This window comes from Staurois parvus, unplaced genomic scaffold (genome assembly GCF_062004578.1).
Source record: "Staurois parvus isolate SC_StPar_1 unplaced genomic scaffold, SC_StPar_1.0 ptg000668l, whole genome shotgun sequence".
Lineage (NCBI taxonomy): Eukaryota > Metazoa > Chordata > Amphibia > Anura > Ranidae > Staurois > Staurois parvus.
Genome location: NW_028318464.1, coordinates 3,262,782 through 3,281,661, shown reverse-complemented (window position 1 = coordinate 3,281,661; position 18,880 = coordinate 3,262,782). Strand labels below are relative to the sequence as shown.

General features: G+C 39.5%; 1 protein-coding gene across 1 annotated transcript in view; it reads left to right on the top strand.

Moving 5' to 3' along the window:
• The window catches only part of SPRY3 (sprouty RTK signaling antagonist 3), a 35,255-nt gene extending 17,097 nt beyond the window's left edge, over nt 1-18,158 (top strand). The window contains exon 2 of the mRNA XM_089651946.1: nt 14,154-18,158. Within this exon, the coding sequence (XP_089508072.1) occupies nt 14,251-15,123 (873 nt within the window). The 5' untranslated portion in view covers nt 14,154-14,250 and the 3' untranslated portion in view covers nt 15,124-18,158. The remainder of the gene's footprint in view (nt 1-14,153) is intronic.
• The last annotated feature ends 722 nt before the right edge of the window (nt 18,159-18,880 follow it).

The window sequence follows — 18,880 nt, the reverse complement described above, 5'->3', positions numbered from 1 at the left end:
CGCTCTGTCATTTTACATGGCCTACCACTTCGTGGCTGAGTTGCTGTTATTCACGTTGCTTCCACTTTGTTATAATACCACCAGGGGCGGACTGACCATTCGAGCACTCAGGCACTGCCCGAGGGTCCAGGGTCAGTAGGGGGCCCCATGAGATGCCCCTGGTACCTTTCATTGGCTTTTTCATAGGCTTTTTTGGGTGTGGGCGAGGACACAGAAGCACCATGATCCCTTATTGCCCGGGGGCCCCATGAGTTGTCAGTCTGCCCCTGAATACCACTAACAGTTGACTGGAATATTTAGTAGCAAGGAAATTTCATGGATGGGCTTATTGCACAGGTGGCAACCTATCACGGTACCACGCCTGAATTCACTGAGTTCCTGAGCGCGACCCATTCTTTCACAAATGTTTGTAGAAGCAGTCTGCATGCCTAGATGCTTGATTTTATACATACCAAGGGAAAGAGAGGAGAGGCACCTTCTAAGTCTACTTAGAAGGCACCTCTCCTCTCTTCCCCTTGTTATGCATACAGAGCTGGCTTACTCTGGGACGGCTGCCACCTAAACAGCGGTTACCCACTATAGACTTTATTGGGACTTATGGACTGGTTACAATATACATGTGTGTGCTGACAATTTCTTTATTGATTCTTGATTGTATACACCTGTGGCCATTGAGGTGATTGGAACACCTGAATACAATAATTTGGAGGGGTGTCCCAATACTTTTGGCAATGTAGTGTAATATGTGAAGACATGACATTTGACACAAGAAAATAAGAGAAGAAAACACAATAATACACAGTGGGGTAGATTTACTAAAACTGAAGCACTCAGAATCTGGTGCAGCTGTGTTCAGCTTGTTCAATTAAGGCTTGGCAATAAAATCTGGAAGCTGACTGGTTACTATACAGAGTTGCAGCAGATTTTGCACTCTCCAGTTTTAGTAAATAACCTGCAGTGTAATTAGAAAGTATAGGTGATGGGATAGCGACTAGATACAGACAAACATCTATATAGCATGTATATACGGTATTTATAAAAATATTAATTTTAATTTATTCATATTAATACTGTATTTTTTTATACATCAAAATTTGAAAATAAAGCTTATATTTCTCAAGGGCTATTCTTCAAAATGTGGAAAAGGAAAATGAAAGCATTCTGGCAGTACTGGTTTATGCATAATGTCACTGAAGCAACTGCTTTAGGCCATAAGCCACAAAAAAAGATTTAATTGTTAGGAGTCTGTATAGATTTAGGAATTCAATCCTCCAAAATATTTGCACGTAAATAAAGAAAGAATCTAATTGTTAGTATAAAGTCCGCTGAGTTCTTATTGGATGCTAAGTAAGAAAGATACATATTTATTCAGTGTAATATCCCTCTAGGGTTTGTCTAGACTGGGGCCTAGGCTATACTGTAGACCACAGTTTGACTGAAGGTGTGTTATGGAGGGATAGGAACAGGGATGGTCGGCACTCAGGATAATGTCCAATAAATATAACTCTTTGTTGAAGGAACATGTACAATGATGAAGAAACAGCCTACACATTTCAGATGATTAGCCCTTAGTCATGGCTGAAACAAAACAGTATAAATTATATTTATATAGATTTAAAAACACATCACATTATAACCCAACACAAGTGAACTAAAAAATGCAAGAAGCAAAATTTGACATTGCTCAGTGCGCTGAAATACTTAACAGTTAATAAATGACATCATAAGTAAACCTTGTTTATCTCTTTTTTTTTAGTTTTCTTTTTCTGTTTTCTTCATTGCTTTATTGTAGCAAGGTAGTGACATTCTTTAGGAAAGCTTTTGTAATTGTAACAATATTTTTTCTAGGATAAATAGTGTTTATGCATGTTTTTATTGTTTGTTTTTCTTGTGTCTTTATTACCTGTTAAGTGTTTCAATGCACTAAGCCAGCGGTTCTCAACCTGGGGGTCGCGACCCCTTTGGGGGTCGAACGTCCATTTCCCAGGGGTCGCCTAAGACCATCGGAAAACACATATTTCCGATGGTCTTAGGAACCGAGACGCCGCTCCTGTCTCCGGCGATGTGTGGGCGGGATGATATGCTGCCCCTGTCACCGCCTCCTCGCCGCTGATTGGCCACTGGAACTGTAGCTCATACAGGCGGCCAATCACCGGCAAGAAGGTGGAGCTTGGAGAGGAGGAGCCGAGCGGCAGCGCGCGGAGATCGAAGAAGATCGAGGGAGCTGCAGGAACGAGTGAAGAGAGAGGCCAGAGAAGGAAGACAGCTGACAGGTAAGTGCAAATTTTGCTGCTGCAGCCAGGTATGCAGGCTGTAGATGGGAGAGGGAGAGAGCCCAGGCTGGAGCAGGAGTCAGCAAGGTAAGTATCATTGGTGTCAGTGGGAGGGATAGTGCCCCATCATTTGTGTCACTAAGACCAACGATGGGGCACTATTCCTCCCCCCACTGACACCAACGATGGGGCACTATTCCTCCCCCCACTGACACCAACGATGGGGCACTATTCCTCCCCCCACTGACACCAACGATGGGGCACTATTCCTCCCCCCACTGACACCAACGATGGGGCACTATTCCTCCCCCCACTGACACCAACGATGGGGCACTATTCCTCCCACTGACACCCACAATGGGGCACTATTCCTCTCACTGACACCCACAATGGGGCACTATTCCTCCCACTGACACCCACAATGGGGCACTATTCCTCCCACTGACGCCAATGATGGGGCACTATTCCTCCCACTGACGCCAATGATGGGGCACTATTCTTCCCACTGACACCAATGATGGGGCACTATTCCTCCCACTGACACCAATGATGGGGCACTATTCCTCCCCCCACTGACACCAACGATGGGGCACTATTCCTCCCACTGACACCCACAATGGGGCACTATTCCTCTCACTGACACCCACAATGGGGCACTATTCCTCCCACTGACACCCACAATGGGGCACTATTCCTCCCACTGACGCCAATGATGGGGCACTATTCCTCCCACTGACGCCAATGATGGGGCACTATTCTTCCCACTGACACCAATGATGGGGCACTATTCCTCCCACTGACACCAATGATGGGGCACTATTCCTCCCACTGACACCAATGATGGAGCACTATTCCTCCCACTGACACTAATGATGGGGCACTATTCCTCCCACTGACACCAATGATGGAGCACTATTCCTCCCACTGACACCAATGATGGAGCACTATTCCTCCCACTGACACCAATGATGGGGCACTATTCCTCCCACTGACACCAATGATGGGGCACTATTCCTCCCACTGATACTAATGATGGGGCACTATTCCTCCCACTGACACCAATGATGGGGCACTATTCCTCCCACTGACACCAATGATGGGGCACTATTCCTCCCACTGATACCAATGATGGGGCACTATTCCTCCCACTGACACCAATGATGGGGCACTATTCCTCCCACTGACACCAATGATGGGGCACTATTCCTCCCACTGACACCAATGATGGGGCACTATTCCTCCCACTGAAACCAATGATGGGGCACTATTCCTCCCACTGACACCAATGATGGGGCACTATTCCTCCCACTGACACCAATGATGGGGCACTATTCCTCCCACTGATACCAATGATGGGGCACCATTTCTCCCACTGATACCAATGATGGGGCACTATTCCTCCCACTGACACCAATGATGGGACACTATTCCTCCCACTGACACCAATGATGGGACACTATTCCTCCCACTGACACCAATGATGGGACACTATTCCTCCCACTGACGCCAATGATGGGGCACTATTCCTCCCACTGACGCCAATGATGGGACACTATTCCTCCCACTGACGCCAATGATTGGGCACTATTCCTCCCACTGACGCCAATGATTGGGCACTATTCCTCCCACTGACGCCAATGATTGGGCACTATTCCTCCCACTGACACCAATGATGGAACACTATTCCTCCCACTGACACCAATGATGGGGCACTATTCCTCCCACTGACACCAATGATGGGACACTATTCCTCCCACTGACACCAATGATGGGACACTATTCCTCCCACTGATACCAATGATGGGACACTATTCCTCCCACTGACACCAATGATGGGGCACTATTCCTCCCACTGACACCAATGATGGGGCACTATTCCTCCCACTGACACCAATGATGGGACACTATTCCTCCCACTGACACCAATGATGGGACGCTATTCCTCCCACTGATACCAACGATGGGACACTATTCATCCCACTGACATCAGTGATGGGGCGCTAGTCCTCCCACTGCAAAATTACAGTTATGAAGTAGCAACGAAAATAATTTTATGGTTGGGGGTCACCACAACATGAGGAACTGTATTAAGGGGTCGCGGCATTAGAAAGGTTGAGAACCACTGCACTAAGCCATGTCGGGTTTTGCTTTTCTTTTTTTTTTTAGTTCACATGTGTTGGGTTATCAAGTGACCTGTTTTTAAATCTCTATAAGTGTGTTTTGTACTATTTTGTATCAGACATGACTAAGGACTAATCGTCTGAAACGCATAAGCTGTTTTTTCAGCATTGTACATGTTCCTTCATTAAAGAGTTATATTTATTGGACGTTAACCTAAGTTCTGACCTTTCTCTGTTCTTATTCTGATCTGTGGGAGGTATCGGTAGCCTCCAGGTGTTTTGGAGGGATGTTTGCTAGGATTAACTGTGGCTTTGCAGTTTAATTAGCATAATTTTTTTGTGGCTATGCAGATGGGCATTTTTCTACCTGCCCAGCATGACTACTCTTTTGGGCATATTTTATAAGGCAGCACAAAGTGCAGTGACAATGAGTTAATTGCAGCAATCTCTACCAGCCTAGCAGATCTGTAGAAATATGCATTTCAACTGACTGTCTGGGGTAATCTGTTTTGCTTACTTACTTAAAGAACCAAAATATGCTGCTGCTATGACTCAGTGTGGTAGATTTACTAAAGGAAAATAGGCTGTCCACTTTGCAATGGAAGTTGTAACTTACAAGAGAATTTGCCCCAGAGCTTAGTGGATGCAGTGAAATTTCACTTTGCAAAGAATACTCAAGGAAAAAATTACATGCATATATTTGGATGATGGAAGTCAGCAGAGCTTCACCCATTCACTAAGCTCTATATGAAATCTCTCCAATGTAGATAGAGACAGCAACAATACAAATTTGCTGGGTGGGTGGGTAGTTATTGACATCTGTGCATTCCTGACAGAATGGAATCACAGAACACATGAAATCACAGAACACAAATGAGGCATTTTATGTTGGACATTGAGCTAGAAGTGCTGTTCATGTGCACTTTAGGTGATCTCCTACATTGGACATTTAGGTTGATTTGTTGTCGGTGCTTTTCTTACTTTAAGGCCACTGGGAGTCAGTGAGGACCATGCTGTGATTTTGTCCACTCTCATCAGCATTATCATAATTAATACAATATATGAACTATAGGAAGAAAGACATTTATAGTTTCATGGAAGGTTTTTGTTCTCTCATATACTGATGAAGAAGACCTGCCCCCACACATTGCGTGTAATTCTTTAGATTTTTCCTCATGTTTAAGGTATTGGGATGCGATAAAGAATGAAGATACAATAGTCCTAAAATTGGTGATCTCCACAACCTCCACCTTTGACAGCTGTCATCTTCTGTCAGCAGACCTGTCAGGTCAATTTTCAGGCCTGTACTGATATACCCTATGGCCAGCTTGCACCCCCAATCACTGTAAAGGTGAAGTGTATTAACAGTCAAAGCTGAAATGGTATTGTGATTTAAGGCCTATGTGAGGACAAAGTTAAGCTATTTTCTTTCCACGGTTTTTTCAAGTTGTTTTTCTGGTCATCTCAGATGCTATAGTGTTTAATGTTCTTTAATCCCCATTGTTTGCTGAGCAAGGCATATTTTGCACTTGTCATTGTTATCAAGGATAATCTAAGAATATACTGTATATCTGCTGAAGACATGCTCATTGTATATAGATTTCGATTTATAACACCGAAAACAAAGAACAGAAAACAAAGTATTTACTAATGAGTATTTTTATGACCTTGATGATTTTGTTAGGAAGACTATGTATGTGGTGTGGTTTAATCAGTTGACTATTATGCTTGAGATGGGTAAGTGTCAGTTATTTCCAGTTACCCTTCCTTTCCTTTTCTCTTTTTGTAAGCTGTTCTACAGCAACGTGTTAATTTCATCCTCTCTCATCACTGGGTGCAAAGTGCTGCTCTTAGGAACATATCTGTTGTCCAAACTTATAGGATGTAGTGACAGAAGAGAGATTAGAATCAATGACCCCTCTGACATTGGAATCATGCTAGTAGGCAAATCTGAGTCATTAACACAGGCTGATGGGCTGTTCTAGAATCAAAGAAACACAACAAAGCTTATTTATAAAAATTGGAGCAAAGGAAAATCACAAGTTCTGTTCCTGGCAGCCAGTCATGGGTTGCTTTACCAAATTTATTATTTTTCTGTTGATTTAAAATATGAAGTACAAGAAATTTGAAAAAAATATCCCTTACATGTTTTTTTCTATTAATTTAGCTACAAAATAGTAACTGGAATCTGATTGATGGGTGAAAGAAACAGCCTTTGTGTACTGCAATGTTATTTGCTGTAATGATACATTTCGCAAACTAACTTACTAACCATTTCCATGAAAAATTAGTATTAAAGGCAATAAGATTGGTTAAAGGAAATTATACAGATCCCTCTTTAAACACTTCCAAAAAAAATAAAGGATTACCTTTAGAATAACAACATTCCTTCATGTTTACAGCATTATGGCATATTTAAGTCATTATTGAATAAATCTGTATGAATCATTGATCGTAGCAGAACTTGAGTGGGATCATGGTAGAATCACAACCCAACTCCCACATTCAGATAATTCAGATAATGAAGTTAAGTTATGCATCCATCCCTCTACTCATTTCTTCCTGTAATATTGTAGTTACATTGTAATTGGTGCTCCCTAAAGTTAATCTGTTATGTAATTTGTTTAAAGGGCAACACCTGCACACAACCCTCCACCTGACTCCCAGCCTAACTTCTTCAGTGGTACTGGTGGCTCAGAAGTGACCACTCTCTTTTTTTCTGACACTTGAAGCACCTACTGAAGAACATTAAGGCTGTTATCTGCCTTTTCAATAGATAGCATGTTCACGGCCCTTCCATCAAGGAGACACCAGCCTGAATGCTGGCGTGCCTTGCTAGTGTCTTTGGGGTTGTGCACATAATTATTTTTATTTACAGGAAAATTAAAAAAAAAAAGGTGGAATTAAAGGCAGACTGAACCCAGTCTATTGAATGCAACATGAGCCTTGGTGAACTTTTAGCAAAGCTATGTTTTCACTGGACCTTCAAAACCATCATGGTATTCACAAGGTATCCCAATTTACATGTTACAAGAGAGCTGCTGCATGGAGAAATTCTTACAGCAGAATCATTGAACATCGTTCAGTATGTTTATACAAGTCTTTCATTTTAGTTGTCCATTGCAATCCATCAGATTTCAGCTGTCAGACATTTGAAAGCATACAGTACATGTGGGCATGATTGCTAAGAGCATTTAAAGACTTTCTTTCCAGAATTTATACCTGAGTTCATGAGCATTTGCAGTCAATACAGGGAACCTTACAAAAATATACATACTGTATAACGTACATACAACATGTGCAAAGATGGCAATAACCAGGGACTGATTTGATACACATAGAATCATCAATCTGATATGTACTGGAAGCATCACTTTGTAATTTAGGGGCATTGTGGACCTCAACTTGGAGGAAAAATAAAATAGAACTAAAGGCAAAACTTTCATCGAGTGGGGAGATGGTAGAAAGGCTATCAAGTTTTTACTGCTATCTGTGACCCCCATTAGGAATATTCACTAATTGTCCCTGTCACCATTGTTACCACAAAAAAAGTGATGCTAAATACAGAAATATGAGTTGCCATCAGAACAGAAATAGAGGGAAAGTCTTGAAATTCTTCTATTGTGGACAGTTGTTCCCATAAAAACTATCTAAAAGGGGTTTTCCTATACATTGGAAAGATGGCCTCTCACTTCCTGTTGAGACAGCAAGGCAGGATGTAAAAGGAAATATCTTATATGAAACACAGATGGCAAAAACAACAGCAACAACAAAAAACTGACAGCAGTTTTGTCTATTTAAAATGAAAAAAGGTTAGGCTTTACAGTAGATATACTTTAACTGAATTATTTCCTTAAAGTGGTTCTAAAAGCTGAAGGTTATTTTTTTACCTTAATGCATTCCATGCATAAAGCCTTCTTTATTCAGCTCCTCTGCCCTCTAAATACTTACCCGAGTCAATACAGGGATGTGCACAAGAACAGCAGCTCTCTAGGCCCTCTCTCTCCTCACTGGATTGAGAGGCAGCAATGGGAGCTATTGGCCCTCCTCTTGTCAATCACAGCCAGTAATGAAAGAGCTGGGGGTGGGGGCCAAGCTCAGGGGTGGACACACAGAGGCGGCTCGAAAGTGAGCATGCAAGACTGCTCCCATAGCAAGCTGTTTGCTATGGGGGCACTTGGCAGGGGTGAAGAGCCCAGAGTGCCCGCAGGGGACCCAAGAAGAGGAGGATTGGGGCTGCTGTGTCCAAAACCATTGCACAGAGCAGGTAAGTATGACATTTTTGTTATTTTAAAGAAAACAAATAGGTTTAGAATTTACTGTAAGAACTACGAAATAGCCTTCAACCAAAACCGATTCTAGCCTGCTCAATACATAGGATCAAAAGGGGGCTGCAATGTTCCTAAATGTACAAAGTATAAATGGATACTAATATTTCTAAGAAATAACATTGTAGCATATCGATGCTAGTTATATATGACAGTTTTCAGGGACCAGGAAGGTTTTCTTCCTGTTTGAGCAAATATGACAATGCTTCTTAAAAGGTTTTTTGGTCTCCTAGATAAATTGCAGGATTAGGGTTCTGGGGATGGAAGATGCTTTTGCTTTTCAGTATAAATTATGTAACCTATTCATTGTCTCTTAAGCATACAGGAATACTGGAAAATGGCCCAAAAATTGTATCAAGCCATAAGAATGGGGTAATATAAGACCATTTTTAGTCAGCCTAAGGAGCATGTCATTCTATCAACCTTGTTTCAGCTATTAGTCGCAGCTACAAATCTCCCTGTTTGTTTTTTTTCTGGCAATCTGTAGTTTGCTGCTCTAGCTGCCTGCAGTACTTATGTATGCAGCTACAAATCCCTGGTGTGCCATGATCATCAGATGTTGCATAGGATGACATGTATAGCTAAAGCTGGTGATTCTGTTGCTGGCTCCAAACACTGCAAAAGTCAATAATTCAGCAATTCAGCTACAAATTGCAAGAAATTTCAATAACATGGACCTTTCATTGACTGCAGTTCATAAGAACAAAATGCTAAGGAGAGTGGTTCTGCAGCTGCTACCAATTGCTGTCACAAAATCCCCATTGTGACATGGGCCTAAAGCTAGCAATAGATTTAGTGTGCTATCAGACGTGCATCCAGATCACATGATGTCTTCTGACCTAAACAGGAAAGGTCTGGTTACAAACATTTCTCTTAGTCAATGTAGGATGGGAGCAAGGAGATCAATGTAAGGAAAACAATAGTTATTAGGCTTGGTTTTCTTACTTGTCCAACCGCTTTGTATTCCAAGGATGAACACTGAAAATTGATCCTCACCCAAAAAAGCCATTTGGCCAAAAAAGAGCCAAGTGACTGCACTGTGATCTAATATATATATGAATACCTTAAAGGAAACCTGTACTAAAAGAAATCTGTTAGCTGTCCTTATTGACCTCCTACTGAATATGCTCCCTTCTTGGATGTCTCTAGCTTCAAAACTATGGGTCAATGACCTGAAACATGAAATAACTGAATCCATGCAGACTGAATCATAACTTCTGATCTGCATACTTGTTGCAAGTCATCCACTCAAGTTCTTAAAGGATAAGTTAAAAAAAAAAATTACATATTTTGCAGGTAAAAAAATGTGCATTTATTATTTTCTCAGGAGTCTACAGAGCATTTCACCCACAGTCAGTGGATCGCAGGTGTAACATCAGGCTCCTGCATACTCTCCCTCCAGCTTTGCTCCTGTACTTCTGTACAGGCTTTCAGTTACAAAGCTGGAGGGAGGGTGAGTGGACTATGAGAACTACAGTCTATTGAGAACTACAAGCTGTCTGTGTGAATAAATGACACAACTGTGTGGGCAGAGCCCCACACAGCTGCACCATTTTTAAAATGTGACAGCAGGTGCGGGAAGAGGATCCCCCACCTGCTGTCATGGACGGAGGGCATGAGGGGGTGCTGCAAAGTAAAATGTTACACACTAAATACAGGTGTAACTTGTAACATGGTACTAAAGGTGAACATATCTTTAAGGATCTGGATCAACATGATGACCAGACACCTTCCATTTATGTCAAGAGATGTTAGTAATGGAAGTCTCCATATTCCACAGCACAAGTTTTCTGTAACAAGCATACTGCATCCTGCACAACTAATATGGTTCCAATCATGAATGGATACAGTTATAGCAATACATAGGGGTTTATTTACTAAAGCTGGAGAGTGCAAATGCAGGCTCACTTCTGCATAGAAACCCATCATCTTCCAGGTTTTATTGCCAAAGCGCAATTGAACAAACTAAGGTTTCATTTGCAGAAGTGAGCCTGATTTTGCACTCTCCAGCTTTTTTATTATTATTATACAGGATTTATATCATGCAAAACATTTTACTCAGCACTTTACAATATAACGGGAGACAATACAGCAACAATACAGTTCAATACAAGAGGGCTAGGAGGGCCCTGCTCCTTAGAGCTTACAATTTAAGAGATTGTAAATAAGCCTTAGTAAATAAACTCCATTAGAACTATTTTTTTTAAAATGAACTCATTATTAACACAGCTTGATGATTGTATTCACATCACAATAATTCTATACATACCATATATGTCTTCAATACTACCTTTCTATACAGATAAATAAAATCTCAACTTTTATTGATCCATAGCTACCTTACATCTGCTAGGTCTACAAAATTAAAAAGAACTATAAAATTTTGCTGAAGTCAAACTTTACAAGAAAACACTAGAGATATATGAAGGCAGCCCTTAATGCACTTCTGGAAATGCTAGTTGCTCGGCTGTTATATTAATCCAAAGATGTCAACTATGGTGCATTGCTAATTCAGAGCATATTAGGTCTTATGACTGCCATCTGACATTACTTGCTTCATACTTATTCGGGGTCAATGACTCAGAAAGTATGAAAGCTTAAGAGCTAGGAAACAACATTTTCAGGAAAAGGTCAACATTTGTATTTCTTTCAGTACACGTTTCTTTTAAATATACCCCACAGCTTGCTTTGAATGACAAAATGTATAAATGAGATATCATATTACATTATAAAAAAAACTTTTAAAACATAAAATATTTAAAAATGTGCATTATAAAATGTGCATTGAACAATATCATAAAATGGATGTTAGAAAAAACTCTATTTTGTATTATTAGAATATTTTTGTTGAAATATACAGCTATTTTGTTTAAAACAAAAGACAAACATTGAGCTGGTATGAAATGAATACTTTATCTGGAAGGGAAGTTTAGGACATATGTCTATTTTTTATATTGAAATTGCTTGTGATGCATCCTTTTAGAATCTGATGGATATGAAAAATATATCATATTAATTTAGATATGCAGACAAGATTATTCAACCTGTGCATTAGACAGCACCATGTAAATGGTAGTATGACACTTCACTTTCTCCACTAGTGTCTCCTGGAGGAATCTCAGGGGAGCGATGCCTGGAAAAGCAATTACAGGCAGGATAATAAGAAATAAAGTGGTTTTCTCCAAGCAGTCTGCAGTGTAGATAAGGTCATGTGTTTCCCTTGTGGTCGGAGTTAAGTTAAAACTTTCACTGAGTGCTTTTTAATACGCATTATATTCAGGGCTAGTATTAAGAAAATATTATGTAGCAGGAGGCTCGTGGCACAGAGTCCTCGGTGCCCTAATCCCTAGGTAGGCTATGTTTATCCACTAGGTGCACATCTTTTACACAAAATATTATATAGTTTTCCAGGTCCTGTTATGGAGCCAAATATAGTAACTGAGGAACCATCTTCAAAATATAAGAAAAGGCAAGGGATCTTTTGACTTCTACTGCTGATCATACAGAGGGTCTACACCCCAAAATATCTGAACTCCTAAAGTGTATGTATATCTAAAACTTTGTGGTTTTTGTTTTCGTTTTTGATAGAGTATGACAGGGTTAGATCCTCTATTATGTTTTTATTGATGTGTCCCTGCTGGGGAGATTTACCACCTCTACACCTTTTGGTGACCATTGTCACCTAGAAAGAAAATGCTAAATTTTATAGTTATCTCTAGAACAGGAGGTAAGGTTAAATGATCCAGTTGGATATATATGTTTTCAGAAACAACTGTCTAACAACTGTTTTCCTTATTTGTTGAGGTTTCCTCTCACTTTCTGTTGTGTTTTAGGGACAGAAAGTGATGGGAAGTCCCCCCAATGGAACATAGGAAAGTCATAGGAAGTCCCTCCTACTTTAAAAAAAAAATATTGACTAAACATACCCTTTTAACAGGTAATGATGCTAACAGTACCAGTGATTATGGTGAAGGTATAGATGCAGGAAATGAGGTGGTGATTAACATGATTTAATAGGGTGTATTTGAATGCACACAAAAAATGCATCAACGTAGCACCTCTAACAATTCCAAAATCCTTTCGCTAACGATGGCTTGCATGTACAAATTTTGTACCAATAATTGTGTTCTGCAGCAGACAGTTATCTGCTGTTAATTGAATATTTTTACACCTGCAAGAACATTTTCCTTAAAAAAAGGGCTTTTTGATTTGAAACTTGACCTTGCCTTATACTAAATGATTTCCTCCAGTAAGCAACAATGATCTTCGGTGCACAAAGTAATTAGGAAATAACTGCATTTCAACTGTACCTTCTTAACAGAAAAGATAAGCTTTAAAGCTAAATGGTGGGATAAGCAAAGTACAACAGTATTTGTACTTGAATCTTGGTGTGCTTTGTGTCACAGTGCAGTAATCCAGTTTGAAACATTTCCTCTGTCCAGATGCCTCCTGTAGTGAAGACCAAACATTGCTGCTCCCTCTCCTTGTGCAGGACAACAGGTCTTGTATCCTCCCCCTGTAGTTTTATGCAGGCAGCCTGTAGTGGGTGTACCTGCTGGGTCCCTCTCACAGCTTTGCTCCTTGCATGGGTTGTGCACAGCACAGTGATGATGTCAGGTCTGGTTCACATATATGTGGATTGGATGAAGTTTGAACCGCATCCAATCCGCATGACATGTGAAAAAACATTGCTTGCTATGGTGGCTGTTCACATATGTCCGGTACACTAGTGGCATGGATTCAGTGCAGTTTAAAAAGGGTCATGTACAATCTCTGAGCAGTGCTTTTAGATTCAGGTGCCAATTACAGGCTATTGGCTTCTATGGGAACTGTTTCTAAATCGCATATATTTGAACATGATAAAATCCTGAGCTAATCCTGTCCTGAACCTGATGTAAACCTAACATGAACCGCTGAACAGCTACTGTGTTAGCTGTGAAACATAAGCTTCTGCACATGTGTGAATCAGCTCTCACTGCTACTTTTTACAAGGCAATTTTGGGGTTTGGAAGGGTGTTTGATGCTCACAAAGTGAATTTATAAGCTTGGTTATTAATTAGGAATATGTTTCAGTGAACTTGTTTGTGCTCAGAGTTTAGCTTTAAATATGCTAGTTTGGACGCCTGTTTTCATTGGGGCTGTTGCAGTAGTTTGCAATATCTTTATTTAAACATCAGGGTTCTCATTAGGTCTTCTTCCCAACAAACTATTGTTTTCTGCTCACAAGCTGATATAAAAATAAAAATATAATGCAGTAATATATAATGATTTATTGTAAAAGTTATTTTCCAACAAGTTTATTAAAAACTATCAAAGGTTAATAATGATGACATTTATTGTTTATTTCTGTGGCATATCATAATACAATATTGTATACTCTCATCTATTTGATCTATTACATATACATTGTAAATATGTTTTGTATTTTGTAGGATCTTCTGATGTACCTTGATGGAAGATACCACTTGAACATAATACTATCCAAAGAGTGACTGTCATTACATACATAAGGAAGGAGGTAGCAAGGCCATGGATATTTCAACTGGAGACATCCAGCAAGTTCTTTCCATTGATCAAATTCGTTCGATCAGGGCAAACAATGATTATGTGGAGCGACCAGCTGTCTCATTCATGCAGACCTGGTCTAATCCTTCCATTTCCCAACATGCTGCAAAGCAAGAGTGGTCGAATGACCACCTGGTGTCCTATAATCACCAGGATTTACATCGCAGCCAAAGCCATCAACACCAATCACAACATCTTGTCCATGATCTAAGTCATTCCAGTACAATAAGCTCAGTTTCTCGGAGTACCACAGCATCAGACCAGAGATTGCTAACTGGAATCACTCCATCCAATTCAGGGCATTCACTTATGAGGACACAGAATAAGGATGGTGACCCGAAGCAAGGCCAATTTATTAAAGGGATAATGGAGAGGTCAGATAGATACATGGGCCATCTTTTCATCTGTGAGGAGTGCGGGCGTTGTATTTGTGATGAATGCGCACAAGTTCGGAAACTCCCTTCCTGTTGGATTTGTAACCAGCGCTGCTTGTGCTCGGCCAAAAATGTCATTGAGTACGGAACTTGCCTTTGTTGTATCAAAGGCCTCTTCTACCATTGCTCTTCTGATGATGAGGACAACTGTGCTGACAACCCCTGCTCTTGCAGCCAGGGATCCTGCTGTGCTCGATGGGCAGTCATGAGCTTCCTTTCTTTCTTCATGCCCTGTCTATGCTGCTATCCTCCTCTTAAAGGTTGCCTGACACTCTGCCAGAAAGGCTATGACAAAGTAAAAAGACCAGGCTGTCGCTGTGAGAATCATACCAACACTGTCTGCAGGAAAATATCCTCCTCTAGTGGCACACCGTTCCCAAGGCCTTTTGACAAACCAGTATGACCTAAGAAGACCATCATGGATATGATCCTACTTCCTACTCTCCTTTAGTACTTCCCGCTGTCCACTTCTTGGAAACACTTGGTGCCAGAGTCAGCGAAAGCCTTACCAACACCCTATTAACAATTCAGGAATGTAAGAAATATTTTTAGCCGAATGTAATTTGGGTGGAACAATATACAATTGCATAAAGATATACAGATTAAAAAGACTCCTCTAAAACTCCTCAAGTTCACGCTGCAGTAGACGTTCTGTAATGATGACATTGAGATCTCTGCCATATGACCTCCTCTGAGTAGGATATCATCTGTATTAGGATGGAAGTTATATAAAAGCAGTCTGAAAATATCTTCTGCCTGGACATTTTACAAGTGAACAACGTTTAAAAAAGCCAGGACAACTGTCCATGTATTAAACAAACTTGGCACATGGTGATTTATTCTTTAGCTGTGTTTCAGCGTGGGATTGAATTGAGAAAGGAACAATAATGAAGTATAAAACCCAAGATCAACTGCAAAAGCATATTATAAAAAAGCAAATGCGTGCACTTTAATTTAGCAGACATAGCAATCACAAGAGGAACTGTACTTGTAAAACAGTATAAACAAGACATTGAAGGTAAATGGCAACACGAATCAAGCAGGGAAAAGGAAAAAACGTATTTAAAGGATGCTTGGATTAGTCACATTAGAATTAATCCACATCTAGCATACATTTGATGCAATGGCAAGCTAGGGAGCCATATTTTATTTATTCTTTCAATTCAAGAAGGAAATCTTTATTATACTACTTTTCAGCTAGGTGAAATGCATTTTGTCACATATCAAGATATGATGTAAACCAAAGCAGATATATTTTGCATGAATAGGTTATGTTTCTATTCTTTCTTGCCATACCTCTGTATTATTATATTTGTTTAGTTTTCAGCCACTGTTTCTAAGGTGGCATTGAATGCTTTCATTTTAATATCCGCAGGGTATAATTTATCGAAATTAGTGTAAAATAGTCACTGTGCTGCCAATAACAAACAATGAGATGTCAGCTGTTATTTTTTTAAAACAGGTTATAAAATGAAAGCTGGCTCCTGACTGATTGTTATGGGTAGCAACATTTTTTTTTGTTTGTTTATTGCTACCCGCTGTGCTCTAGGAATCTCGTGGGTACAGTCTTGCTGGCATATTGTGTGGTAGATTTATAAGCTATATAGTCCAGAATGGACAGATATACCACTTGAGGTGGGGAGGGGGTATTTATAAATTTGATGGAATAATGAGTATTATTTTGAATTAACTGTGGGAATAGAACTAAATAAATTAAATGTATAATTTTTATATGTCGTCTGCAAAAAGAAACTACATTGGGAAAACCCAAAGTCAAAGGTCTATAAATACCTGACTAAGTCATATGTAGGATTAAAAACATGCACAATTAAAGATAATCTGTGAAGACAGAAATATGGGAATTGCCATTACTAAAATATAGACACACTCTTAACACCGTGCAAAGTATATGACCTTGTCAATATGAGAGGTTACTCATTGCTGAACAGAGGATATCTTAAAGATTAAAAAGTAATAAGTTGTTGTAGGGGATGATGGAGGAAGAGTGCTTTGCAGACAGACTTGGGTTCAGTACCAGTATGGGGATGGTTACTGAATACAGGCTTATGTACAGTATATAGGATTATATACTCTTCTATAAAGGTGCTTTTATCAAATAAATTGGGACAGACACAAATGGGTTGATTTAGTAAAATCGGAGAGTGCAAAATTTGGTGCAGCTCTGTACAGCAATCAATCGGCTTTCAGCTTTTTTTTTTTTTTTTTCGGAAGCTTAATTGAAGAAGCTGAAGTTAGCAGCTGATTGGCTACCATACACAGCTGCACCAGATTTTGCACTCTGCAGTTTTAGTAAATCAACCCCAAAGTAACGTAGCTTGAGTTAAAACAATTACACTTTATATGGCAATGTGCCACAATAACGCACTGAAGATTGTAAGTCAAAAGAGACCAGCAGATTCAGGCCATTTATGAAGCAAGGAATGGCAACTTTGGAGGTTCTCATTCACTGGTGACTGTGAAAAACAAGAAATGTCTTGTGGTGTGAATGGTGCCACCATCTGAGCTGTATCTTATTTCCAGCAGATCAAAACAATGCGACTCATTTTTGAGAAAAACATGTATCACAGTCTGTGCTGCTTCTGGGTTTATTGTATCTACAATACTTAAAAAGAACAATATGGAACCCTGACATGTTGCAACACAGACAGGGATCATTTTTCTCTGAGACCTATAAATGAGTCACACTTTTCTTTGCAGCAATCCTAGTTCAGATTTTAGGTTATATAAAGTCTAGTTGAAATTAAATTCTGCAGAAAAAATGTTTTGGGGAGTAAAACTCCCCCCTCCTCTGCCAACAGGATCTGAAAAATCTGGGACTGCTGGCTGGTACTCATGCCATTGTTTTTGTTTTTTTATTTGTTTCTCACCATAATCATAATCATTGAGTACTTCGATACTTGACCCATTGATGCCCCCCCAGTTATTACAATTTTATTTGATAATGTCATCATGTACCCAGTCTTGTGGAACCATGATTTCTATGATGTTCTGCTGACCAGTAATTAAACCAATATTCAAGTTTAGCTGTATAGGGATTACATATAATTAACAATCTATATACGTTCCCTAATTGTCTCTAAATAAAGCATAAGGATTTACTAAAAATTTACAAACTCAAACTCAACCTCTCAGCCTCTCTGTTGGTTGAAGTGTGATTACATGATGTTATAAGTTTTTAATTTCAAGGTATTGCCTATGACTTCTAACAAGAAGAGACTGTTTAGAAGCCTGGGCTGTAGTTTGCTTCATATCTGGTATTCCATTCAATTATACTAGAAAGTTAGAAGCAGGATTTGAGTCATGCTATCCCTTGCCTTTAAACACCCTTAACGTGTTCTTTCACCTTTGCAGTCAAATTTGTTATGTATTCCCATTCACACAGCATACCTAAAAAAAATTAAAGCAAATATTTCTTAACTTTCTCTTTGTTTCCTTATTTGCAATGTGCAATCAAGGGACAGATTTAGGGTCAGATTTTTTTTCTAAGTTCTCAAGATTTTTAAGCCTTTGTTAGGATAGTGTGCACATCTAGTTTATAATAATAAAAATTTGGCAGCACAGTACAGAAAGGGTTAATTATGGAAATGATAACTTCCTTGCCCCCTCCTTAACATTACATAGAAGGGGCAAGCTAAGTTTAATTTTTAGAAAAATAAAAGCAAGTAAAATGGTAAGCAGCATTTTGTAAATATTTGTAAAGGTTATGCTATGTTAATGGGAACATGTAACAAATATAAAGTAGGCGTCATACTAATTAGGTTGCAAAGTTGGAAATACACTTTAAGGTAACTTATTAATGAATATGGCACCATAGGAAGTCAACTCACTTGAAAGAGTCAGTTTAAAGACTGTAGAGGAGATTAAGACTGCCAGATCTTTAAATCAGATAAGTAACATACATTACAGACTGTTCCTGGGATAGTTAATTCTATACTAACCATTACTACATACATAGTGGGCCAATAATTATTCTACAGAGGATATAGAAAAGAATCACCCCCTTTAAAATAATCACATTTTGTTGCGTTGCAGCCTGAAATGAAGACAGACACAGTGTTTGTTTTATCCAGTTGTATGTACTCAGTGCAACTTATAACATCCAAGTGAAAAATATAACACCAACATGTCAGAAAAAAATG